Source organism: Colias philodice, chromosome 6 (genome assembly GCF_061535455.1).
Source record: "Colias philodice isolate Cphi_HAF_F1 chromosome 6, ilColPhil1 Martin Lab GWU primary, whole genome shotgun sequence".
In the NCBI taxonomy this organism is placed as follows: Eukaryota; Metazoa; Arthropoda; class Insecta; order Lepidoptera; family Pieridae; genus Colias; species Colias philodice.
Window position 1 is genome coordinate 9,270,346 of NC_143091.1, and position 20,295 is coordinate 9,290,640.

The window sequence follows — 20,295 nt, forward strand, 5'->3', positions numbered from 1 at the left end:
GATCTACTTTCACCGACCAATCATTTGCATTGTCTAAACAACTGAGAGCATAAACCATGAATGCTCTTATAAAGTATTGGAGATATTTTAAATATAATTAAATCTTTACAGACAAGGCCGCTTCCACAAATTCGTGGTGACGATGTCGTTCATTGCAACCCGCAGCGGCCTGCTCAAGTGGACCGAAAACATGAACACCACACGATCTACCGAATCTATTGATCCGTAAGTATTTATACATATATTTTAGTATGTGATGTTTTAAATATTGTTGTGATCATCTCACTTGTAATTTTTAAAGACAAGTTCCTGTTCTCTTCACAAGAAACAGCTACAAAACCAGCATTTCATAAGCACACGTAGTTAACGATACCTAACTGTAATAACTTTAAATTAAATTAAAAAAAATTATTCTGTATGACCAACCAACCATTATGATTTAAATAAAAAATAATCAAGTCATATATTTTAATCCTATAAATCACTATTAAAATATCCTAAAGTAAAATAGTAAAATACTCTATTTCAAAAAATAGAGTTACTTTTATCTGGTCTTAAAAAAATTGTGTTTTAAAACAATAATTATTTTTAACATCGTATCCAAATTATTATTTATAGTCCTTTTCACCTATGATGATTCCTGTGACACTTCATCGTGTTCCGAATTACGTATTTTATGTTTAAAACGCCAAAATAATTTTAGTGCATAATATTTTTATTTTATGGCGGAATTATTGCCAAAAATATAAAAATAAAACATCTTAAACTTATAAATCGAAAACAGTATTGTTTAGTTTAATATAATGAAAAATAAAATAAAATAACACAAAAATATAATACCTACGCAATTTGTGTACATGAAATGGATCGTTGAAAAATCATAGAGTTGGAAAATCATATAATCGGCGCCCATCTTGTGATCGTTTGTCAATCGAGACAATCGTCTGTACGAGTGCCTCAGCCTTGTATATAAGTTGCATTTTTATAATGATACTTTACGTGGTATTCTGTTATTGTTACTAATTGTTATTGTTGACTTTTTGTTGCTGTTGTTTGCTAAGTTTCCTTAGTTAATTGTTGACGAAATGCCGAAAAAACTAATTTTGGTACTTTAATCAAATCGATTTAATTTCCATATAAAATATTATCGATTATCGAAAACAATTGATATGATTTCAGTAAAGACATCTCTACACGTGTCAAAAATCCATGTGTCACAGAAATCATCTTAGGTGGAAAGGACTATAATTTGTTTATATTTCAGGCATTTCAGCGAAAAGTACGCGCGCGCGTTCGACTCAGAATGGTACAGGCGCGCAGTGGAACACCATTCAATCGAACCAGAGAGCTTCGTGTTCTCCGTACCGTTCCGCGACGGGTCTGAGACCGAGGACCTCAGTGCGAAGCCCCCGTTGGTACTAGCTACACATGCAGTGTTTGTTGAGTCGAGGGGACATCGGGCGCCTGCTGCGGTTGTCGGCTTGCATTTCCAGCTAGACTCGCTTGCGAAGCACTTCTTGAATGTTACTTCTACGGTAAGCTCTACGGATATTCGTAATAACTCAGGCACCGGAATCACAGACACAATAGAAAATCTATTGTGTCGTGGACCGATCGGGCCGCTCGGGGCTCAATGGGTTAAGTTGGTAGAAGATAAATAAAATGAGGCAAAATCTTTTGTATGGATCGTATACTTTGCTTTGTGAAAGTTGCAATATCTCGATTTCACAGTATAGGATCGTAAATTCGTATGAAAAGTGGAATGCATTTTAGATGAAATCCCTTATTTATCCCTTTAAAAATCAACGAATATAATCAAACGATAACTTTCTAAATTGACTCAATAAAGACACATCTATAATGAGAGCTTTACAACTGTTAGTCAACTGACTTTTTTGAAGCTTTTAATTTAATAAATATTACATTTTCAGTGTACCGCTGGAAGCGTTTGCAAGAAAACATGTGCAGGCGACGAACTTGACTGCTACATACTGGATGACAACGGCTTCATCATACTATCTGAAGACGTATCTCAGACTGGAAGATTTTTCGGCCAAGTTGATGGCACTATAATGGATTCATTGGTTCAAGATAAAATATATAAGAAAGTGACGGTACACGACCATCAAGGAAGGTGTCCGGACTCTAGGAATCAATACAACGCTGATGGGAATAAGATAACTCCAATGAAACCTTTATCATGGCTTGGGGGATATTTAACACGGCTTTTGGCTATGTGGTATCCTTTGTGGCAAACTTCCTACGCTCACCCATACACTGAAGATGAACCTGGTAAGTGTCACAAAACTTGCCAACTTTTCCGTTATTAATTTAAGTAAAATAATAAGTGGTTGCTCGTATAATTTTTAATGAATTATAACAGACAGATACAATTCAAGTTAATTTAAATTATGTTGTAGGTAATCTACCTATAAACAGTAAATTATATATTTTTATTGATTTATTTAAACCAAATGTTCATAACACTTATTTCACCCTACACAGAATACGAAGACTACGAAGGCGAGGACGACGCGGACCGCGACCGTGGAATGTACGAGATCATTATCGACGGGGTGGGTGACGTCACGCACGAGCCGAGCCCGCCGCCGGCCCACGCGCCGCGCGAGCCGCCCCGCGAGGCCGTGCGCTCTGCGGCTGTGCGTCCCTGCGATACAAGCGCAGAGCTGTTTACACTACAGTCTACGAGGTTGAATGCCGCGCAACCGCTGAAGGGGAAACTGACGAATTGCCATAATTCTGGATGTGAGAGGTTGGTGGTGTATATTTTTAATTTTCACTTGAAATGAAGTTTGTATCCAGTTTGCTATAGGTTATCGTTTATGGAAGGAAAGAATGTTACAAACTCGTTACTACAAGATATTTGAGTGCTAAAGAAATTTCAAAAGATGCAACCTGTTGTTGTTGTTGTTGTATGTTTCAAAAACCTCAAGTAATGCACCTTCATGCTTTTTCTCAACCCTTTCAATATGTCGTCTTCTAAGTACGGGAATTGTGGACATTCTACATTCTGGAATGTCGTCGTGTGAGTGTGAGACACCGTGTCGACGTTAATTTTTTAATGCTAGGAAGAAAAGATGACTGTTATATGTACTAAGCTTTATAATGGTCATGTTAGTAACATTCAGTCAGGTATGTAACGTTTGTTATGATGTCATAAATGTAACGGTACAATTTTTCGCGGTCATACCCTCCAATATTACCGGCACATACCTATATTTAAAAATGTGTACATCAATCAAAAGCTCATTCACAATTTGTTTCCCCAGACCGTTCAGCGTGCAAAAGATCCCGCACAGCAACTTAATCCTGCTCGTAGTGGACACGCTATGCCCGTGCGGCGCCAAGCGGCTGGACGTGCGCGCGCGGGAGGCGCCGCCGCGCGCCGCGTGCCGCCGGCCCCCGCGCGCCACGCACCGCCGCAGACCCCGCTCCTGCGTGTCCTACCACCCCGAGGTAAATTATACCTTAGTGAAGTGTGAATAGGATTGGTTTTAGATCAATTTTGTTTTACAGTCGACGCTTAACACGTATAAAACAAAGTCGCTTTATCTGTCCCTATGTATGCTCATACTTTATAACTACGCAACGGATTGATGCAGTTTTTTTTGTGTTGGAAGGTTTTAGTATATAATTTATTAGGTTTTTGACAAAGTGGGTGAAACCGCGGGCGGAAAGCTACAAGTACCTATATGATATTGCACAAATAAATTCGCTTATTTGAATTAGCTAGATTTCTTTACCAGTATGATTTCATTTTATAACATTGTCCAGGAGATCGAGATCCAGTCATGCGGAGGCGCCGGCGGGCTGCGCGCTGTGCACGCGCTACCGGCGCTGGCGCTTGCGCTGCTGGCGCGGCTCGCCACGTGACTGCACTAGCCGCCCGCCCCCGACCGCACTAGCTTTCCATAAACCATATCGAATTTCATATCAACCCTATAGTCTTATCTGGATCGTTAATTTCCGAACGGAAAGCTTTGCGCGTCGATATTACGTTGTGTTCGAATCGCGTGATGTGATCTATGAACTGTTGCTCTCGTCGATGGGCGACGGGATACGTATCCGCTCAGACGAGTGCCGCCGTCGGTCTACGAAATGTTTAAGAGTTTTGATCAATTTTATCGACTGAAGTTTTGGTCCGACCAAGTGAACTTTTGATCTTGTTTTGAGACAGGATTATTTGTATTAGGATAAGATACGGTTTAAAGATTTTCCCTCTCTGTTCGGTTCACTCATATTGTAACTACGATGCATTCGCGTAAATAAATAGGTAGATAACGAATATCTTGTTAAATTCGATTAAAGATATTACTTGGAGATCTTATAAATTATAGAGAATGTTAATAGGTGATAAATGATTTAACATGAAGTACTAACTGTTTTAGAAAAATTTACCTATGTTAAATTTATTCTTCATATCAGTCATCCAAACTTATTGAAAAATATAGAAATTTATTAAAAACATAATTTTGTTTATAGAGATTTATTTTGTGTGCCTAAAGTAATTTAAATTGTTGCTGTAAGTGACATCGCATTATTATCGATCAATTTAATATATTAAGTGTGTAATAATAATCGATATTGTTCATTAGGCATTTATTAAGTGTCGAAAGTGTACTAAATTCATGTACTTACGTTACTCGATGTCCTTGCAGTAAGATTCATAAGTAGTTGCTAGGAATTTTCACGCCTAATCTTTGAATAATTAAATAATTGAGAGCGTTAGTAATCTCATATTTTATTGTAAATATTTACTATTTTGATGGCCTATGAAAAACGAGTGTCGCTGATTTTAAACTATGGCATTGAAAACACGAGAGCAATTACAAAATTTTATGCATCGACCTGTATGTTGGGTGTTGCGGAAAATATTGTAGTCTCCATATTGTCATTACTGTGAACCGTTTACAATAATTTTGCCATAGTAATACGGTTTACAATATAATATTTCTCAAGTATCAAGACGTATAAAACAATTTCCTTCTTGTCAGCTACGTATGGTATATTTATGAATGCACTTTATTACTGTTAAAATATTTATTATAAATGTGGTCCTTTAAAGGGTGCGTATATATTAGTATTAATTGCTCTTTACACTGTCGTGAAACGATATATTTTTTATTTTATATGATTATTTATTCTCCATTTCATGGATTACAAAAAAGTGAATTATTTCATTTTATTAAATTGTAACAGATGTATAGAAAATTTCAAATTATTTCTATTTATATTTAAATCAATAAAAACTTCAGTTGAATAAGTTTAAACAGGTCCTAATAAGTCACTCTTAAATATAGGAATTTTACATATTTATCGATAACTACGTCATCGGGCTTGCTCTTGTCCGTTTTTCTTATAATTAATAATAAATGTAAATGACCGCAAAGCTCTGAAATAGTACAAAATAAATAGTATTTCTCGCATTGTGTGCCAAAACGCAGCAGTTTGTATTTTGGATGTTTGATGTTACCCGAGTGAGATCACGTGATGGGACAAAAGCAAGCTCCTAGTGGGACTGATTGACTATACGTGTTGCTACCAACAAGGGATTGGATGAGAATATAAGGTTTTGAGGGACTGGTGGAAGTAATTTGTAAGCATCTCCATAAACCGACACGGAATCGATTCTTGTTACTAAATGATTTCCGTCGATGTATTGAGAGTTTTCTTAAAATTTCGCAAACTTTGGGAAAACTCTAACACATCTTTCCATCACAGAACATATATTACAGTTATAAATCAGTATACTATAATCGTTTTGCAACGCGACACTAAGTCGTAAGATAATATTAAGTACATTAATATTCTAAAATATTTGTCAGTGGTTCCATGGTCGTTTGTAATCAAACTGTTGTATCCGTACGTATTTACAGAGTTGTTGAAGAATGCTTTTGAAATATTGTACATTTTGTATAAACTATACAGTAAGGAGTCGATATAATGATGTAATCGTTTCTACCGGTGAGTGTTGAACGACTAATGTATTGAAAGTGCTTCTTGTAAGCGTCGAGTCTTCCATAGCAGTCGTGAGGCGTATTTACTCTTAACTAAGTATTAAAATGATAATAATAGTGTATACTTTATAGTATAGGTGGCGCTCGCGATGCGTGCATACTTCGTATTGCACTTCGTGGGTTTTAGTTGATATAGACACAAAGGATATACCTCGTTTAGTTACGCAAATAATAGCTAGACAGTTAGTGTTCTTTTCGCGTTTATTTCGTGGACATATCAAATCAGGCACCAAATGATACTATAGCGTAAGCGGTTTTTTGTATATTTTCGATTGTGATCTTGTATAACGCGATTTTAAGGAGGCCTCGATCAATATAGAATAATTTCAAAATCAATACCCGCCATAGTAGCTTTATATATCGTCATAGTGTAAGTAGAGAAATTAAAAAATGATAGAGTAAAACTCATTTATTTAGCCGCCAGTTGTTTTGCGAAGAGACGTTGAAGGAGGTCTTCTTAAAATATTTTATTAAGGTTTGTAATCGCGTAAGTTTTATGTAAGGAGGTAATTTTACGCCATTCACTTAACAGTGTTACACTTTTCTAAACGTATCCGTTTGTTTTATCCCTTTAACTATAACTATAATCATGCCCTCGTTAACGCTTCTAGAATTTAGATAATATTCGAAATTTATAAGTAAATTGGAAATTTGTGAGTCGAGTTTTGATGTCGCTGTGTCAACGTTTATTTGTTCTCATATTAGTTGATGGTAAGTGATATAGCTGTTGTATATTTGGGCACGGCCGACTGTGAACATGGTTCTCTAGTGTAATTCTAGTCAAATATTGTTCTTTTTGTTACTTGCCAGTTCATGCTATAGATAAACCGTAATTACAATAAAGTTCTCTTATAACATTGTGGAATTTGTGTTTGTTGTTTTATTCCTTTCCAGACAAAACAAAACTATTGTTTCAACGAATGAATCCTGTTTCAGTGCTTAATTTTATTCCCCAATAAGAATATTTTTTTACATCATTATAACTTAAATTATAAAATTTGTTAGATTTATCTCCACTTGGATTATGATAATAAAAGTCGAAAATATGATAAAATTACTTAACTACTCGGTCGAAGTCGGAGATAAAATATTTCCCGATGGAAACTCACAGACTATCATAATCTACCTAAAACTATTGCACCAATCAAACCATTACTATCCTACAAAACCCTTATTACTACAAATAAAAAGCAAACTATGTATAAAATAACGTATATTACCATACATTTAACTACATATATAAACTGGCAGCGAACACAATGTCCCTCTTCAACATTTTGATGGCTTCACTGAACTTATTCTCCAAATCTGTGTTACCAATGTTCTTGGCCGCTTGACACAACTGCCGTAACACTTCTTCCAGACGCCGCATACAACGGATTATTGATCCTGGAAAATTATATAGTTGATTAATGCTTTAGGAATAACGTTAAAAGAAAAGTTGAATTAAGCTGCAACTTTTGAAGGTTGTAATTAGATACGACTAGACTTTTTTATAAAATATTACAGTTAGTCTAGCCAGTCAAAATCTTTTTTTTTTTTTTTACTAGAATAGAAATTACATTAATGAGCTATATAAACAATTTGAACAGAAGCGTTAATATATATTTAAATACGTACTTTTCAATTGGATAAATTAAATAAAATCCTTTCTAACACATAAAAACAATGTATTGGTTAATTATTATTGAGACAACAGACATTGATAACACAACTCCCATTTTATTGTGAGTTTTATAATATTTTCAATTACAAACAAACAAAATTTGATAGAGCCTTTCTAATACAATGTATTGGCAAATAATTTTCGAAAAAATTAAATGTAGTCATTACACTTATTTAACGAAACATACCTTCAAAAACGTCAGTCATCTTGCATATCTGCAGGAAGGACGCGCCCTTGGCCCACGCGAGCACCACGTCCATGAGCGTGCACTTGAACTTGCCCACGTACTCGTCTTCATCGAGCGACATCTTAGCGTCTATTGATACTTTTGCTATGCGACGCGCGTATTCCTGGAACAATTTGTGTTTCTTCTTAAAAATATTGTTATGATGGAATATGTATGTGAACAATATGTTTTACTCATAATTAGAAACAATGGATAAAATAAAAAAATACTACTATACTCATTTCAACAATTATTTCACGAGTAGAAAGCTTCAGTATTGGACAACATAATAATTTTAAATAACTTATTGAATATGCGAACCTTAACAACTACTACGAGTTCTCGCCACACAAAACAGATCACTAGCGACGCGCTCTATTGAGCTAAATTGAACTATAACCACTACACAATAAGGTCCGTTTTACATTATCACTGACATGTAGCTATTTAAGTTCTCCACGCAACTCCTTCCCAGTATACGACGCTTGTGTATAGTTCTCATAACAAACAAAACAGCGCACTAGCGTCGCACTCCGTTAAGCTAAATAAAACCATAAGTACTACACAATAAGGTCCAATTTACACTATCGCTTACCTGTAACTGTCTTAGTACACAGTGGCGGTACGTTCATACAAGCCGAAAAGCCCGGCTTGCCTTAGAAATTCGCTACGAGATAGGAAAATAACCAAATTCACGTTTGAATATTCGCGCGCAATGAGCAGTTCATAATTTGTTCCGAAATTCAATGAAAACTCACCTACAATATAATATATAATACGCCTAGCATAAAACAATGACGAATTCGAGTAAACTTTTAATTTCATCCTTCAGAATAAGATGATCAGAATAAGGTCGTACCTTTTATTTTGACGTTACAATCTAAATTGGATGGATTATAAAATGTAGTTGTCTCGCTTGCACGCGTGGGCTTTTACCGGGCTTTGCGCTCATCTCTTCTAACGTATGAAATTTCGTCTAAGTAGCTACATACCTAGCCATAGAATTCTATAGCAATCTGTATGGAAAATAAAGCCACGATAAAGCCCGGCTTTAACAGTGTGAAGATAGTTACGATTGCGCGAACGAACGTCGTGAATATTATTGTTATTAGGTATTAGTTTGTTTGAGCGGGTGATTATATCGGTGTAATTTAGGTTATTTTTTTCGAATTTTGTGATAAAATGAGTGTCGCGACAGCAGATTGTGTTGTAAATTGTGATGGTTTGCTTTGTGCTCAGCGGGGGAAAGGTAAAATCATTAAACTTTACTGAAAAACATCAATTAATTTCTTCATAAAAACCAACTCCCGATTTGTGCATTACCCAAACAGCTAGTAAGTCACATAAACGAAATTTTAATTAAAATATGTTTACGAATTAATCGATTTCATGAATAAGAATTGCTTAGAAGCCCCAGCTGTTGAAACTTGCACATTTGGTACTTGGTAGTTATGATTTCTGCTAGTAGGTATAAGGTAGTTCTTCCACGGAGCGTGCTTTCTCATCGTTAAATCGAATTCATGGGTACGTATTTAAGAAATACACAAGGCCAAGAACGCCTTATTGAATTATCAATAATTGAAAGTTGTTAGGTAATTGAATTCTAAAACAATCACCTAGTTTCTTCCGATTCCGATTCCGATTCCGATGTTATAAAATCTTTCCTTCAGAAGATCGCCGTTTTGAATTATTAGAATATAAATGATCTGTTCAATTTTATTAATAATATAATGTCATACAGTTTAATAATTATAATTTATCGATTTTAATGATAAACGTTTGACTCAACTGTTAGCGGGCGCGCGTGAAAATTTAGAAGATTTGATTCGGTAATTACACAGTATAGGTACCTTAGGAAGGTTTCTAATTCAAGAAAAGGGTACCCAGCAAAAACTTTGAAAACTTTGGGCTTGCCCAGTCCTTACACCCTAGGCACGCCACTGTTAGTACACCACGCAACTCCTCCCCAGTAGAGGACGGTTGTGTAGAATTTTCATCACACACAAAACAGCTCACTAGCGGCGCGCTCCGTTAAGCTAAATTGAACCATAAGTACAAAGTAATAAGGTCCAATTTACACTGTCGCTTACCTGTAACTGTCTTAGTACACCACGCAACTCCTCCCCAGTAGAGGACGGTTGTGTAGAATTTTCATCGCACACGAAACAGCTCACGAGCGAAGCGCTCTGTTCCGGTGTGAGGTTGTTGAACACACCGTTGAATATCAACTCGGTCAGTAGTAATTCGTCAGCACTGCGTAAAATAAAAATAGAGATTATGATATAAAATTATTATTTTTTATTTACTAATAAATATTTATTTAATTATTTAAGTTGCTTTATTTTGTCAGTAACATAATGTTGTAAACTAAAAGCTTAACAGTAAGTCGTAACTCGAAGTGTTGATAATATACCAGTATTTTTTGAAATAGCAAACAAGTACAAAATTTTTATTATAATTTCCGACGTTAAATAGAAACTACATCCGTCAAGATTATTAAAAGATATATTCTTATTCTCCTACATTCCTCACAGATATACAGACAAGCAAAATTTCCAAAGTACCTGCTCAGTTCGCAAGCAATCCGTCCCTTCATCTCAATAACATCAGCCATAGTACAATATCCCATTCGTCGAAGCACACGTTTCCGTTTCTTCAATTCGTCCATTTGTAAAATACTCTTTGCTTTATGCAACTCCTGTTTCACTTGTTTCAGATCTTCGTACATTTCTTGCTTCTTTTCGTATGCGCTTGTTAGCGCTGCGCGGTTCTTGTCTTTGTGTAGTGGGTGGGCATATAATCTTTAAAAGAAAGAGAAGACATAAATCAAAGCATTATTTAATTTTTATTTCAGAACATCGGAAACATTGATTAAGAGTTTCGAAAGAGAAGAAGTATCTTTAAAATGGATTGCAATGTGTAAATACATTAAAACCACAAAAATAAAAGATACATTTATTGTCATACATCTTTATTTGAAAAAAGTCTCTAGTCTCTAGATATGAATAGATGCTTATGTATGCAATGAAAATTTGTACATACCTGTCTTCAAAAATTTTGATTTTATCCACACAGTCTTTAAATACGGAATCTTCAATTTTCATATCTTTTATAGGGTTCAACAGGGGTGGACCTTCAGGGAAACGTTTTTTCACTTCGTTTATCGTTTTTAAAACCGATTTACGGCTATCGGATGGTCGTAAATCTTTAGGATAGTACACACGAAGCGAACTTATTTGATATATTAGCGTGTGCAATACTGGAACTACTTCCACATCTCCAGACTGCAATAAATGTTTTTAAGTTGAAAGTCTGCTAAATATAGTGTGTTCTTTTTTCTACCATTAATTTTAATGGACTTTTTTCAATCTTTATGTTAATCAAGACTCAAATTATATCTAACATCAGATAAAAATACCGTGGAATAATAATTTATGTTTTGAACTAATACAGAATGCATTGAGAAAAAAAATACTTCAAATAAAACAGATATAACAAACTGTTATATTTTATTACCCTTAAAGGTAATTTTGGCTTAATAAAATAACTTCACAAATCGCACCTTAATGCTATACAAATAAAGTTCACATTACCTCACCCGGCGGGCACGGAACATTGCTCTCCGGTTCATCACCCTTCCCCTTCTTAACATGGAGTAAAATATCAACAAGTATAACTGTATCAGCGGTTAGAGGATTCTCATCTTGTCCTTTCTTGCCTTTGCCTGTTTTATGCCGGAAATTCACTATTATACCCCAGTCGTATTCGTACTTTTCTGTTTTTATCTGAAGAAGGAATAGTTTTTGAGTAAATATTTCAAGTTATCTCTCTCTCTGGTTTGTTTATTTTAATTTGGTGGTGGACAAATTACTCAATATTGTTATGTAGGATGACTCAAAGGTTCAAAAGATGTTTTTAAACTTTCTACAAGTAGAAACTTGTCTAAAGATGTAATATGATTTTATTATGTTTATCGACCAGTCGTCAATTATTACGGTTTTTAAAGATTTTTTCTTTTTTTTCGTAATATTTTTATTGAATTTAAATATAGTTTACCTTAACAAGTCGTCCAGGCTGCAAGAAAGGTTTAAGATACTCCGGTCGCGTAATAAAGGATCTAAACTGCGCTCCCAATAGGTCTAGTTGCGAACGAATATTACAATACGATGCGATTGAATTCTCTTCGTCTATGCTTAGCGCGTCGTATTCTTTTTGTTTCGCTTTAACCTCTGAAAGATTATGTTTTATTTAATATTTACATGTTTAAATTTTCAATTCAGGTTATCAGACAATGCAATGACCCTCTCTAAATTATAAAACACATTTTGAATCCGGATAACAAAGATCAGGTGCAGGTCGACAGATTGACCTTGAAGACCTTATCATAGCTATGTTAATTGCATACTTAGCATTTTAATATAGTACATAATGCATTATGATAAAAAAATTATTTATATCCCAAAATAGTCATTGCACTTACTATCTATGAGATCTGGAATGGCAGCTTGATTTTGGAATTGATAGAAACTTCTCTCCAACATATATTCAGGATTGATTTCTTCTACACGTAATAAGTTCAATACCTGGAACAAATTATAACAAAAATATTTAAACTATTTTTGATTAACACTTAACAAAATTTTATTATGTCACTATTATACAGGTTTATGATTCATTGAATAGTATTCAAGACAATATAGATAGAATAAAATAATTAGAAAACATAACTCTTATATAAAAAAATATAAAATACTACATAGAAAAATAAGTAAAACAACACACCATATTATACGTGAGATGGAAAGCTGAATTAATAGGATCGGCTTTGCCTTGCACCATGCCTTTCACAGTAGCGGGGGCTACTTTCTGGTCAATCATGAGTATCACGATACCCTTGTCATCGAGACCACGCCGACCCGCACGACCCGACATTTGGATGTATTCGCCTGATGTTATCTAAAAATGTAAATAACTTTTTATACCATTGGTTTTATTTTTTATTTAGGAAACCATTATACGGTCTGTAAAAGAAATCCATACTTAATATTATAAATGCGAAAGTAACTCTGTCTGTCTGTCTGTTACTCAATCACGCCTTAACTACAGAACCAATTTGCATGAAATTTGGTATAGAGATATTTTGATACCCGAGAAAGGACATAGGATAGGTTTTATCCCGGAAATCCTACGGGAACGGGTTTTTCTTTGAAAACGCGGGCGAAGCCGCGGGCGGAAAGCTAGTTACTTATATAAAAGAATAATGAAAGAAATTACATTTTCAAAATTTTGAAGACATATAATATGCCATTTATAGCGCTTAATTCTTGTGGACTGAGTGTGTAGGTGTAAGTGTGTACTTGGATGAATACATTTCTATAAATCAAAGTCATGAATAAAAATCACGTATACTTACGAAACGTATATAAAGTTTTCGCTAAAGTTATCCTGGACAGAGTGTCAAACCAACTAGACGAAAACCAACCGATAGAACAGGCTGGTTTCAGAAAAGGATTCAGTACAATTGATCAAATACATACAATTAAACAGCTTATCCAAAAATACAATGAATACAATAAAACTATTTATATGGCATTCATAGATTACTCTAAAGCTTTCGATAGTCTCAAACACGAATCCGTATGGCAAAGCTTAAAAGAGCAGGGAATTCCAAATTTATACATAGACATCATCAAAAACATATATAAGGAAAGTAAAGCTAGTGTCCGACTGGAATCAATGGGAGATGTTTTTCCAATTGAAAGGGGTGTCAGACAGGGTGATCCACTCTCACCAAAGCGGTTTACAGCAGTGCTAGAACAAATGTTCAGGAAACTAGAATGGGAGCATGTGGGACTAAACATAAATGGATCAAGACTGAATAATCTCAGATTTGCTGATGACTTGGTGTTATTAGAAGAAGACCCGCTACTACTGGAATCTATGATACAAACTTTATCAGACAGAGGCAGGGAAGTGGGTCTAGAAATGAACTCTAGTAAAACTAAAGTAATGACGAATTCAACACCCATAGACATAACCATCAATGGACAAAAACTTGAATACGTAGAGGAATATGTGTATCTCGGCCAGATTATATCACCTTATGATCAAATGTCCAAAGAAATAGACAAAAGAATTGCAGCAGGATGGAAGAAATACTGGGCCATGAAAGAAATCATGAAAAGCAAGTCTCTGGGAATTAAGATCAAGAAGAAAACATTTGATACCTGCATCCTACCCTGTATAACATACGGCTGCGAAACCTGGGCTCTAACTAAACGCCATAGGGATAAACTAGCAAGTTGTCAAAGAGGTATGGAAAGGAGCATGCTGGGTCTGAAACTAAAAGACAAAGTTAAGAGTACAGACATCAGACATAAAACTAAATTAACAGACATCCTCAAAAGCATAGACCAACTAAAATGGAGATGGACTGGACATATGCTCCGCTGCAAAAAAGAAAAATGGAGCAAACAGGTCACTGTCTGGTACCCTAGGGATGGAGTAAGGAGCCGGGGTCGCAAAGCTAGGAGATGGGATGACGAATTAAAAATGACTGCAGGGCCCTTTTGGACAAGAGTGGCAGCAGACAGGGTACAATGGAAAGAGTTGGAGGAGGCCTTTGCCGTAAGGCATACCGAAATAAGAGACATTTTATAGTGAAATTTTGTTTTTAGTTTTAAGTAATTTTTATGTTTATATAACTTATTTATGTCAACTTTTTTTTCGGAAATAAAGGCTTTATTATTTATTATTATACTTACGAATCGGAAATCTCTTCCGTCGAATTTTTGACAACTCGTAAACACAACAGTTCTCGCCGGCATGTTGAGACCCATTGCAAAGGTCTCTGTGGCGAAAAGAGCCTGTAAAATATATTCTTTATTGTATTTGTTCAAAGTTAAGCTACAATTGAGTATTTGAATGAAATTTTTTTTTGTGATAAATGGAAAGATTATATATTAGTTTTATAACAAAACTGTTTTTATTTTTATTTTTTTTGCAATAATTCAAAAGTTATTTCAAAATAAAAATTAGTCTTTGAATCCAGTACCGAAGACACGCCGACAACTCCCGAAGCGTCACCCGAGCGCGTGTGACGTCATAATGTTAGTTTTCACTCATTGCAGTTGATAGAAAAATAAATATGGTTTGAAAAACTAAACAGGATAATAAGATAAATTCATGAAATTATTGTATTGTTACCGGGTTTTTATAAGTATACAAATTTAAATTAAATCCGTCGGTTTATAGTGGGTTTAAATCGAATCGAAAGGAGAATTGGTTACTTACAAACATATGTTTTAAGCTGATCCTGGCGATCCTTATCAGGATAAAAGGATAAATTTATGATATTATTGTATTTTCATCGGACCTTGATAAGTGTTCAAAATTTGAACAAAATCCGTCGGTTTTAAGTGGGTCAAAATCGAGTCGAAACTTCGAAAGGAGTCGGTTACATACAAACATACAGATACAGGTGAAGCTAATAAAAGCGTGTTAATAATAGGTAATAATAAATACAGTGTTTTGATCTATTTAATTTTGTTGTCATTATTAAATTACATATTAATTACTAGCGGTCCGCCCCGGCTTCGCCCGTGGTACCTACATGTTTAAACTATCCTATCTCTCAAGTTGGATCGAACTGCACATGGTGTGCGAATTTTATTATAATCGGTTAAGTGGTTTAGGAGTGCATTGAGGACAAACATTGTGACACGAGATTTATATATATTAAGATATTAATTGTTAATTATATTATTTAAATTTATATTAAAAATGGCGAACCTCAAAAGTTATCGTTTTGTACCATTATGTACGAATACTACAAAGGCAACTCCTGACAAAAATCGGTGATCATAAATTGTATATCAACATCAAGAATATTATTTTCGTAACTAACTAACTAATTCGGAACCAACAAACAAATCGTATCTTAGCAATAAATTTTCAATATTATTGTCTAGTCACGTGTAATAGCCGTAAACGATATGTACTGCAGTTAATAGCTATAACATTATGACGTCACAATCTATGGTGACCAGTCATGGCGCGTTTGTAGTCACGTGATTCTAATTTAAATTTCATCAATTTTTAATTGCTTATAATTACGGAAAAAAAAAATTTTGAAGTTATTTGCATTAAATATCAATATTATTAATAATAAAGTTTCAAAATACATAAAAAAAATCAATAATTTTTTTTTATTCAAATACTCAATTCAATTTTATTATAGCAACCTATTAAAAAAAAACCTATTCTGATAAAAACAGATAACTTTAGAAACTACATTGTGTATGGTTTTTGAATTAGTTCAACTGCAAAGACTTAAACATTGTAACACATTACTTAGAAGAGTAATTATTAGTACAAACTACAATATTAATGTGGAAAAGCTAAATGCATTTTTAATATTATAATTTAAAATACACTTATGTATCAAGTTTACTATAACTCCTCATTCAACATACCTTTATAAGCCCCAAACCAAAGAGAATCTCAATGGTTTCCTTAAGTATGGGCAGTAGACCACCATGATGTATACCGATACCGCGTCTCAATAACGGAATTACATTTTCGACTTGCGGCAATTTCCGGTCCTCCTCTGTTAATACGTCCATAGCGTTGTTGAACACTTCATCTACTAATTTCTTTTCTTCAACTGCAATTAATATTATATGTTTACCATTTTTTAAATAAGTTTTAAAATGTAAATGAACCTTTATAACACTTTGAATAGAGTATGTGTTTCTTTAGTAAAAAATTGAAAACGAAAATGTTGAGATTCAAATAAAAATTACACAAAGGAATTCTTCTATGAGTGACTCTGATAAAAGAGATTAGAGAGATAAAAGAGAATAGATATTAACAGTATTCAATCACTTTAAAATACACCATACTCACTGGTATTAAAGTCCAATTTAGCCATTTGCATAGCATACAGCTCACAATCCTTCTTACTAAAACTGAATATGATAACGGGCGCGAAATTTCTTTCCATAATCATCTTGACGATGTTGAAAATGTTTGTATTATTGTTTCCTTTGGGCCCACCTCGACGCCCGCGTTGGTCACCTTTACCTGCGTCACCTGCATTGCTTAGTACAGCCATTGCTGTGTTAAAGTTATCCTCTTTGAACTGACCCTGAGAATTAGTAATGATGTTGTTAAAATTAAGGGTAAATAATTTGAGTTGAAAAATTATGATGATGTCAGAATTATATATATTATAAGTTTTTTAATGACATTAGACTTTGGACAAATATTTTCTAACTGAATTAAGTTCTATTTGACCTTATAAAATTGTATGATGAATAGATAACGAAATCCTTAACACGGCTTTTACATAAATATGCCAAGACCATAACCAACTTACAAACCTTATTAAAAAATATTCATACTTTTCACACACTTGAAAAAAAAAGAAGCATTTTCAAGTGTACAAAACCTTTTTTTTTATAGTGGGGAAATCTTCCAAAGATACCCATGGCCCCCGGGGAAGGAGCCGTGGGTTATGTCGGATTCTTTCCGACTAAAACCCCACTGTGTTACGTCGAGCTGCTTTAATGATGGGGCCGCGGGTATTGGTTAGAATTCTTCCGCGACTCAAGTGTATAAAACCTGCTTCAAACAGTTTACAGTAGTAATATCCAACACTTTAACCACACTTACCTTCTCATCAACAACAAGATGTATCCCGTCCCCACCCGCTGGGAAGATATAATGCTGCAGCGGCGTTGGTCTATACTCCGTGTACACCACGTGGCATGGTTGCGAGTGCAAGCGGCACACCCACTCGGCGAACTGCCGCGCGTTGGGAATAGTAGCGGATAGGAATACGTAGTGCACGTTGTCGGGGAGAAGGATTAGTGTTTCTGAAGAAAGTGTATTAAATTATTTGAATTTTGATGTATTGGGTGGGAAAAGTGGAATTATTACTATATTTGAGGGTGAGAAGAAGTGAGGCATACACAAAATTGTTGCGGACAATTTTAACAAGCTTTTTGTTTAAACATAAATATGTACATAATACAATGATATATTTCTGAGACAGAATAATGAAATGATTACATCAAATAGTAGTAAGAATTAATATAAAGCAACATACAAATGATTAAAATAATTTGTTACAATTAATAATTAATTCTTATTTAAATCATTTATGGCAATATGAAATTTAAGATTTTCTTGTATCATACAGTTGATTGTAGAAATTAGTCAATAAAAATAAAAATTTATAATATTTACCTTCCCACACTACTCCTCTTTCTTTATCTCTCATGTAGTGGATTTCATCAAACACAACCCATCCCACCTCTCTCATGATTTCTGATCCTCTATATAACATATTCCTTAGAATCTATGGAACAAAAACGAAAAAAAAATCATTTAAACAACTCCGAGATTTAGTTATTACAAAAACCATTATAATATTAAACAATGGAATATTATTGGAGATTATTGATAATAATTATTTATACTTTCACAGCATTCAAATGCTTTATGAGAAATCTTAAAGAAATTGAAAAAATAATCATTTCCCGGAATGGGCTTGAATCTCATTAGCAGCCCAGGGGCTGTATTATGACCTTTTATTTTCAGGCAAATTCATTTTATGATCGCAATAACCAGCCATGGTTGATTATGGTATAATATGAATTTGCCAGTTAGTATATGGCCCCAGACCTTGTTCCCACCTCACACCACCACATTATCTTTTCTTTTTTCTTATAATAATATGAATGGAAGTTACCTCAGTTGTCATAATAAGACATGAAGCTGATGGATTGATCGTCACATCACCAGTTATCAAACCAACATCATGGAACTCTTCAGAAAACTCTCTGTATTTCTGATTTGAAAGTGCTTTGATTGGTGTGGTATAAATTACTCTTTGTTTTTTCTTAAGTGACAAAGCAATAGCATACCTATAAGGAAAGAATAAGAGGAATGATGTAATATTTTCTATAAATATAAAATTTATAATTTTAACAGAAACCTAATTTAAATTCTTCATTTTTTGACATATTATATATAAAGTTGCAATTGAGAAATTAAATTAGACTTACTCAATCCTTAGACTTTAATAATAAATCTATAATATATTATTTTAGCCACTAAAACTCAATATAATCAATATCAGTAAATAATAATACTTACTCTGCAACAACAGTCTTTCCTGCTGATGTGTGGGCTGACACAAGCACAGATTGCAAATTATCTATACACATGATTGCTTCCTTTTGAAAGGGATCCAATATAAAACTATACTGCTTAGCAGGTTCGGAAGATATTGGTACTAACGGTGTATACTCATGATTTGGAGGAATTGCTACCTCATGGGTACATCCTTCATGGGTTTCCAATGTGTGTATAACAATACGTGAGTTAGCTAGATCTAACCTAGAATGGAAATAATATAATATATTAAAATATATACCAATATTTCGAGTATTATATTGCTACCAATAGTACGTAGAAATATATAAACGGTTAAACTTACTTTAAGTCCCCAATTGATTCAATTTCTTCTTCATCTGTTTTGATTTTTTTATTATCTTCTGGCTTTATTTCTGTATCTGCATATTCAACTTCTTCGTGGGGTCTTTTCTTGGCTGGCGTTTGTTCTTCTTTAATACTCCTGTAGTTCGAAGTATAATTAAGTTATGTATTTGTAGAGAACAAGAAATCAAAACAAAGGTTAGAAAATACTTACGGTTTATCATTTTCAAGATTGGGTAACTGAATAGCGACTTCACTTGAAGATGGATCTTCGAAACAGTCAAATAAATTATTTAAATCTGCCATATTTATGAATATTCGGTCATATTCTTATACTAATAGACGAAAACAGCGTGGTATGCTTGAATTTACCATAAACCCATACGATTTTAATATTCTAAAACGCGTTACCACCAAAAACGCGTTTTAGTATAGTTTGACACGTGACAGATGTGAAATGTGAATTGACATTTGACATGAAAGTTGAAACTTGACGGTGAGTGCTGCCAGTAACAAAAAATATTAAATATGGTGTCTTTTGACAACATCTAGATTTAGCTTCTAGAAATATCTAGAAAGTAAATAATAATTTAAAATAAAATAACTGGTAATATCGTATAATTTATTCTTCAAACACGTCTTTAAATGTTTATTATTTATCAAATCATTACTAAAGGCACGTAGGAAGGTACCTGATCTATGAATTTTGTGAAATACAAACATTTTAGTGAGGTGCGTAATAATGTACCTAATATGCCTCGAGCACAGAATACTTAATAAACTAACGCTAACGCTAGAATACCTTGAGTCTACTGAGCAGTGAGCATCTCAAGCAGCAAGCTGTTCTCTCAAATTCTCAA

The 20,295-nt window shown here is 34.1% G+C and overlaps 2 protein-coding genes across 2 annotated transcripts in view; one reads left to right on the forward strand and one right to left on the reverse strand.

Moving 5' to 3' along the window:
• stol (voltage-dependent calcium channel subunit stolid) overlaps window positions 1-6,895 on the forward strand; it is a 57,229-nt gene extending 50,334 nt beyond the window's left edge. Inside the window, exons 19-24 of the mRNA XM_089696659.1 lie at window positions 112-225; window positions 1,265-1,535; window positions 1,932-2,292; window positions 2,506-2,773; window positions 3,291-3,477; window positions 3,796-6,895. Coding sequence (XP_089552785.1) covers window positions 112-225; window positions 1,265-1,535; window positions 1,932-2,292; window positions 2,506-2,773; window positions 3,291-3,477; window positions 3,796-3,894 — 1,300 coding nt within the window. The 3' untranslated portion in view covers window positions 3,895-6,895. The remainder of the gene's footprint in view (window positions 1-111; window positions 226-1,264; window positions 1,536-1,931; window positions 2,293-2,505; window positions 2,774-3,290; window positions 3,478-3,795) is intronic.
• A 339-nt stretch (window positions 6,896-7,234) lies between these two features.
• On the reverse strand, window positions 7,235-19,875 carry Mtr4 (exosome RNA helicase Mtr4). Its single transcript, XM_089696660.1, has 18 exons — window positions 19,650-19,875; window positions 19,437-19,574; window positions 19,094-19,336; window positions 18,687-18,861; window positions 18,182-18,293; window positions 17,606-17,808; window positions 16,838-17,078; window positions 16,405-16,595; window positions 14,695-14,796; window positions 12,713-12,886; window positions 12,411-12,513; window positions 11,987-12,159; window positions 11,524-11,715; window positions 10,973-11,214; window positions 10,495-10,731; window positions 10,021-10,183; window positions 7,892-8,054; window positions 7,235-7,427 (listed from the first exon to the last, which is right to left on the reverse strand). Exons 1-18 carry the CDS (start codon window positions 19,739-19,741, stop codon window positions 7,270-7,272), a joined length of 3,102 nt encoding a protein of 1,033 aa, XP_089552786.1. The 5' UTR covers window positions 19,742-19,875; the 3' UTR covers window positions 7,235-7,269.
• Between the last annotated feature and the right edge of the window lie 420 nt (window positions 19,876-20,295).

Excerpts from the sequence above, each read along its gene's own strand:
- Mtr4 (XM_089696660.1), bottom strand. The coding sequence starts at position 19,741 with ATGGCAGATTTAAATAATTTATTTGACTGTTTCGAAGATCCATCTTCA. Across the intron at positions 19,337-19,436 it reads GAATCAATTGGGGACTTAAA|GTTAGATCTAGCTAACTCAC; the intron begins GTAAGTTTAACC and ends TTTCCATTCTAG. Across the intron at positions 8,055-10,020 it reads GTGTACTAAGACAGTTACAG|GAATACGCGCGTCGCATAGC; the intron begins GTAAGCGACAGT and ends AAATTGTTCCAG.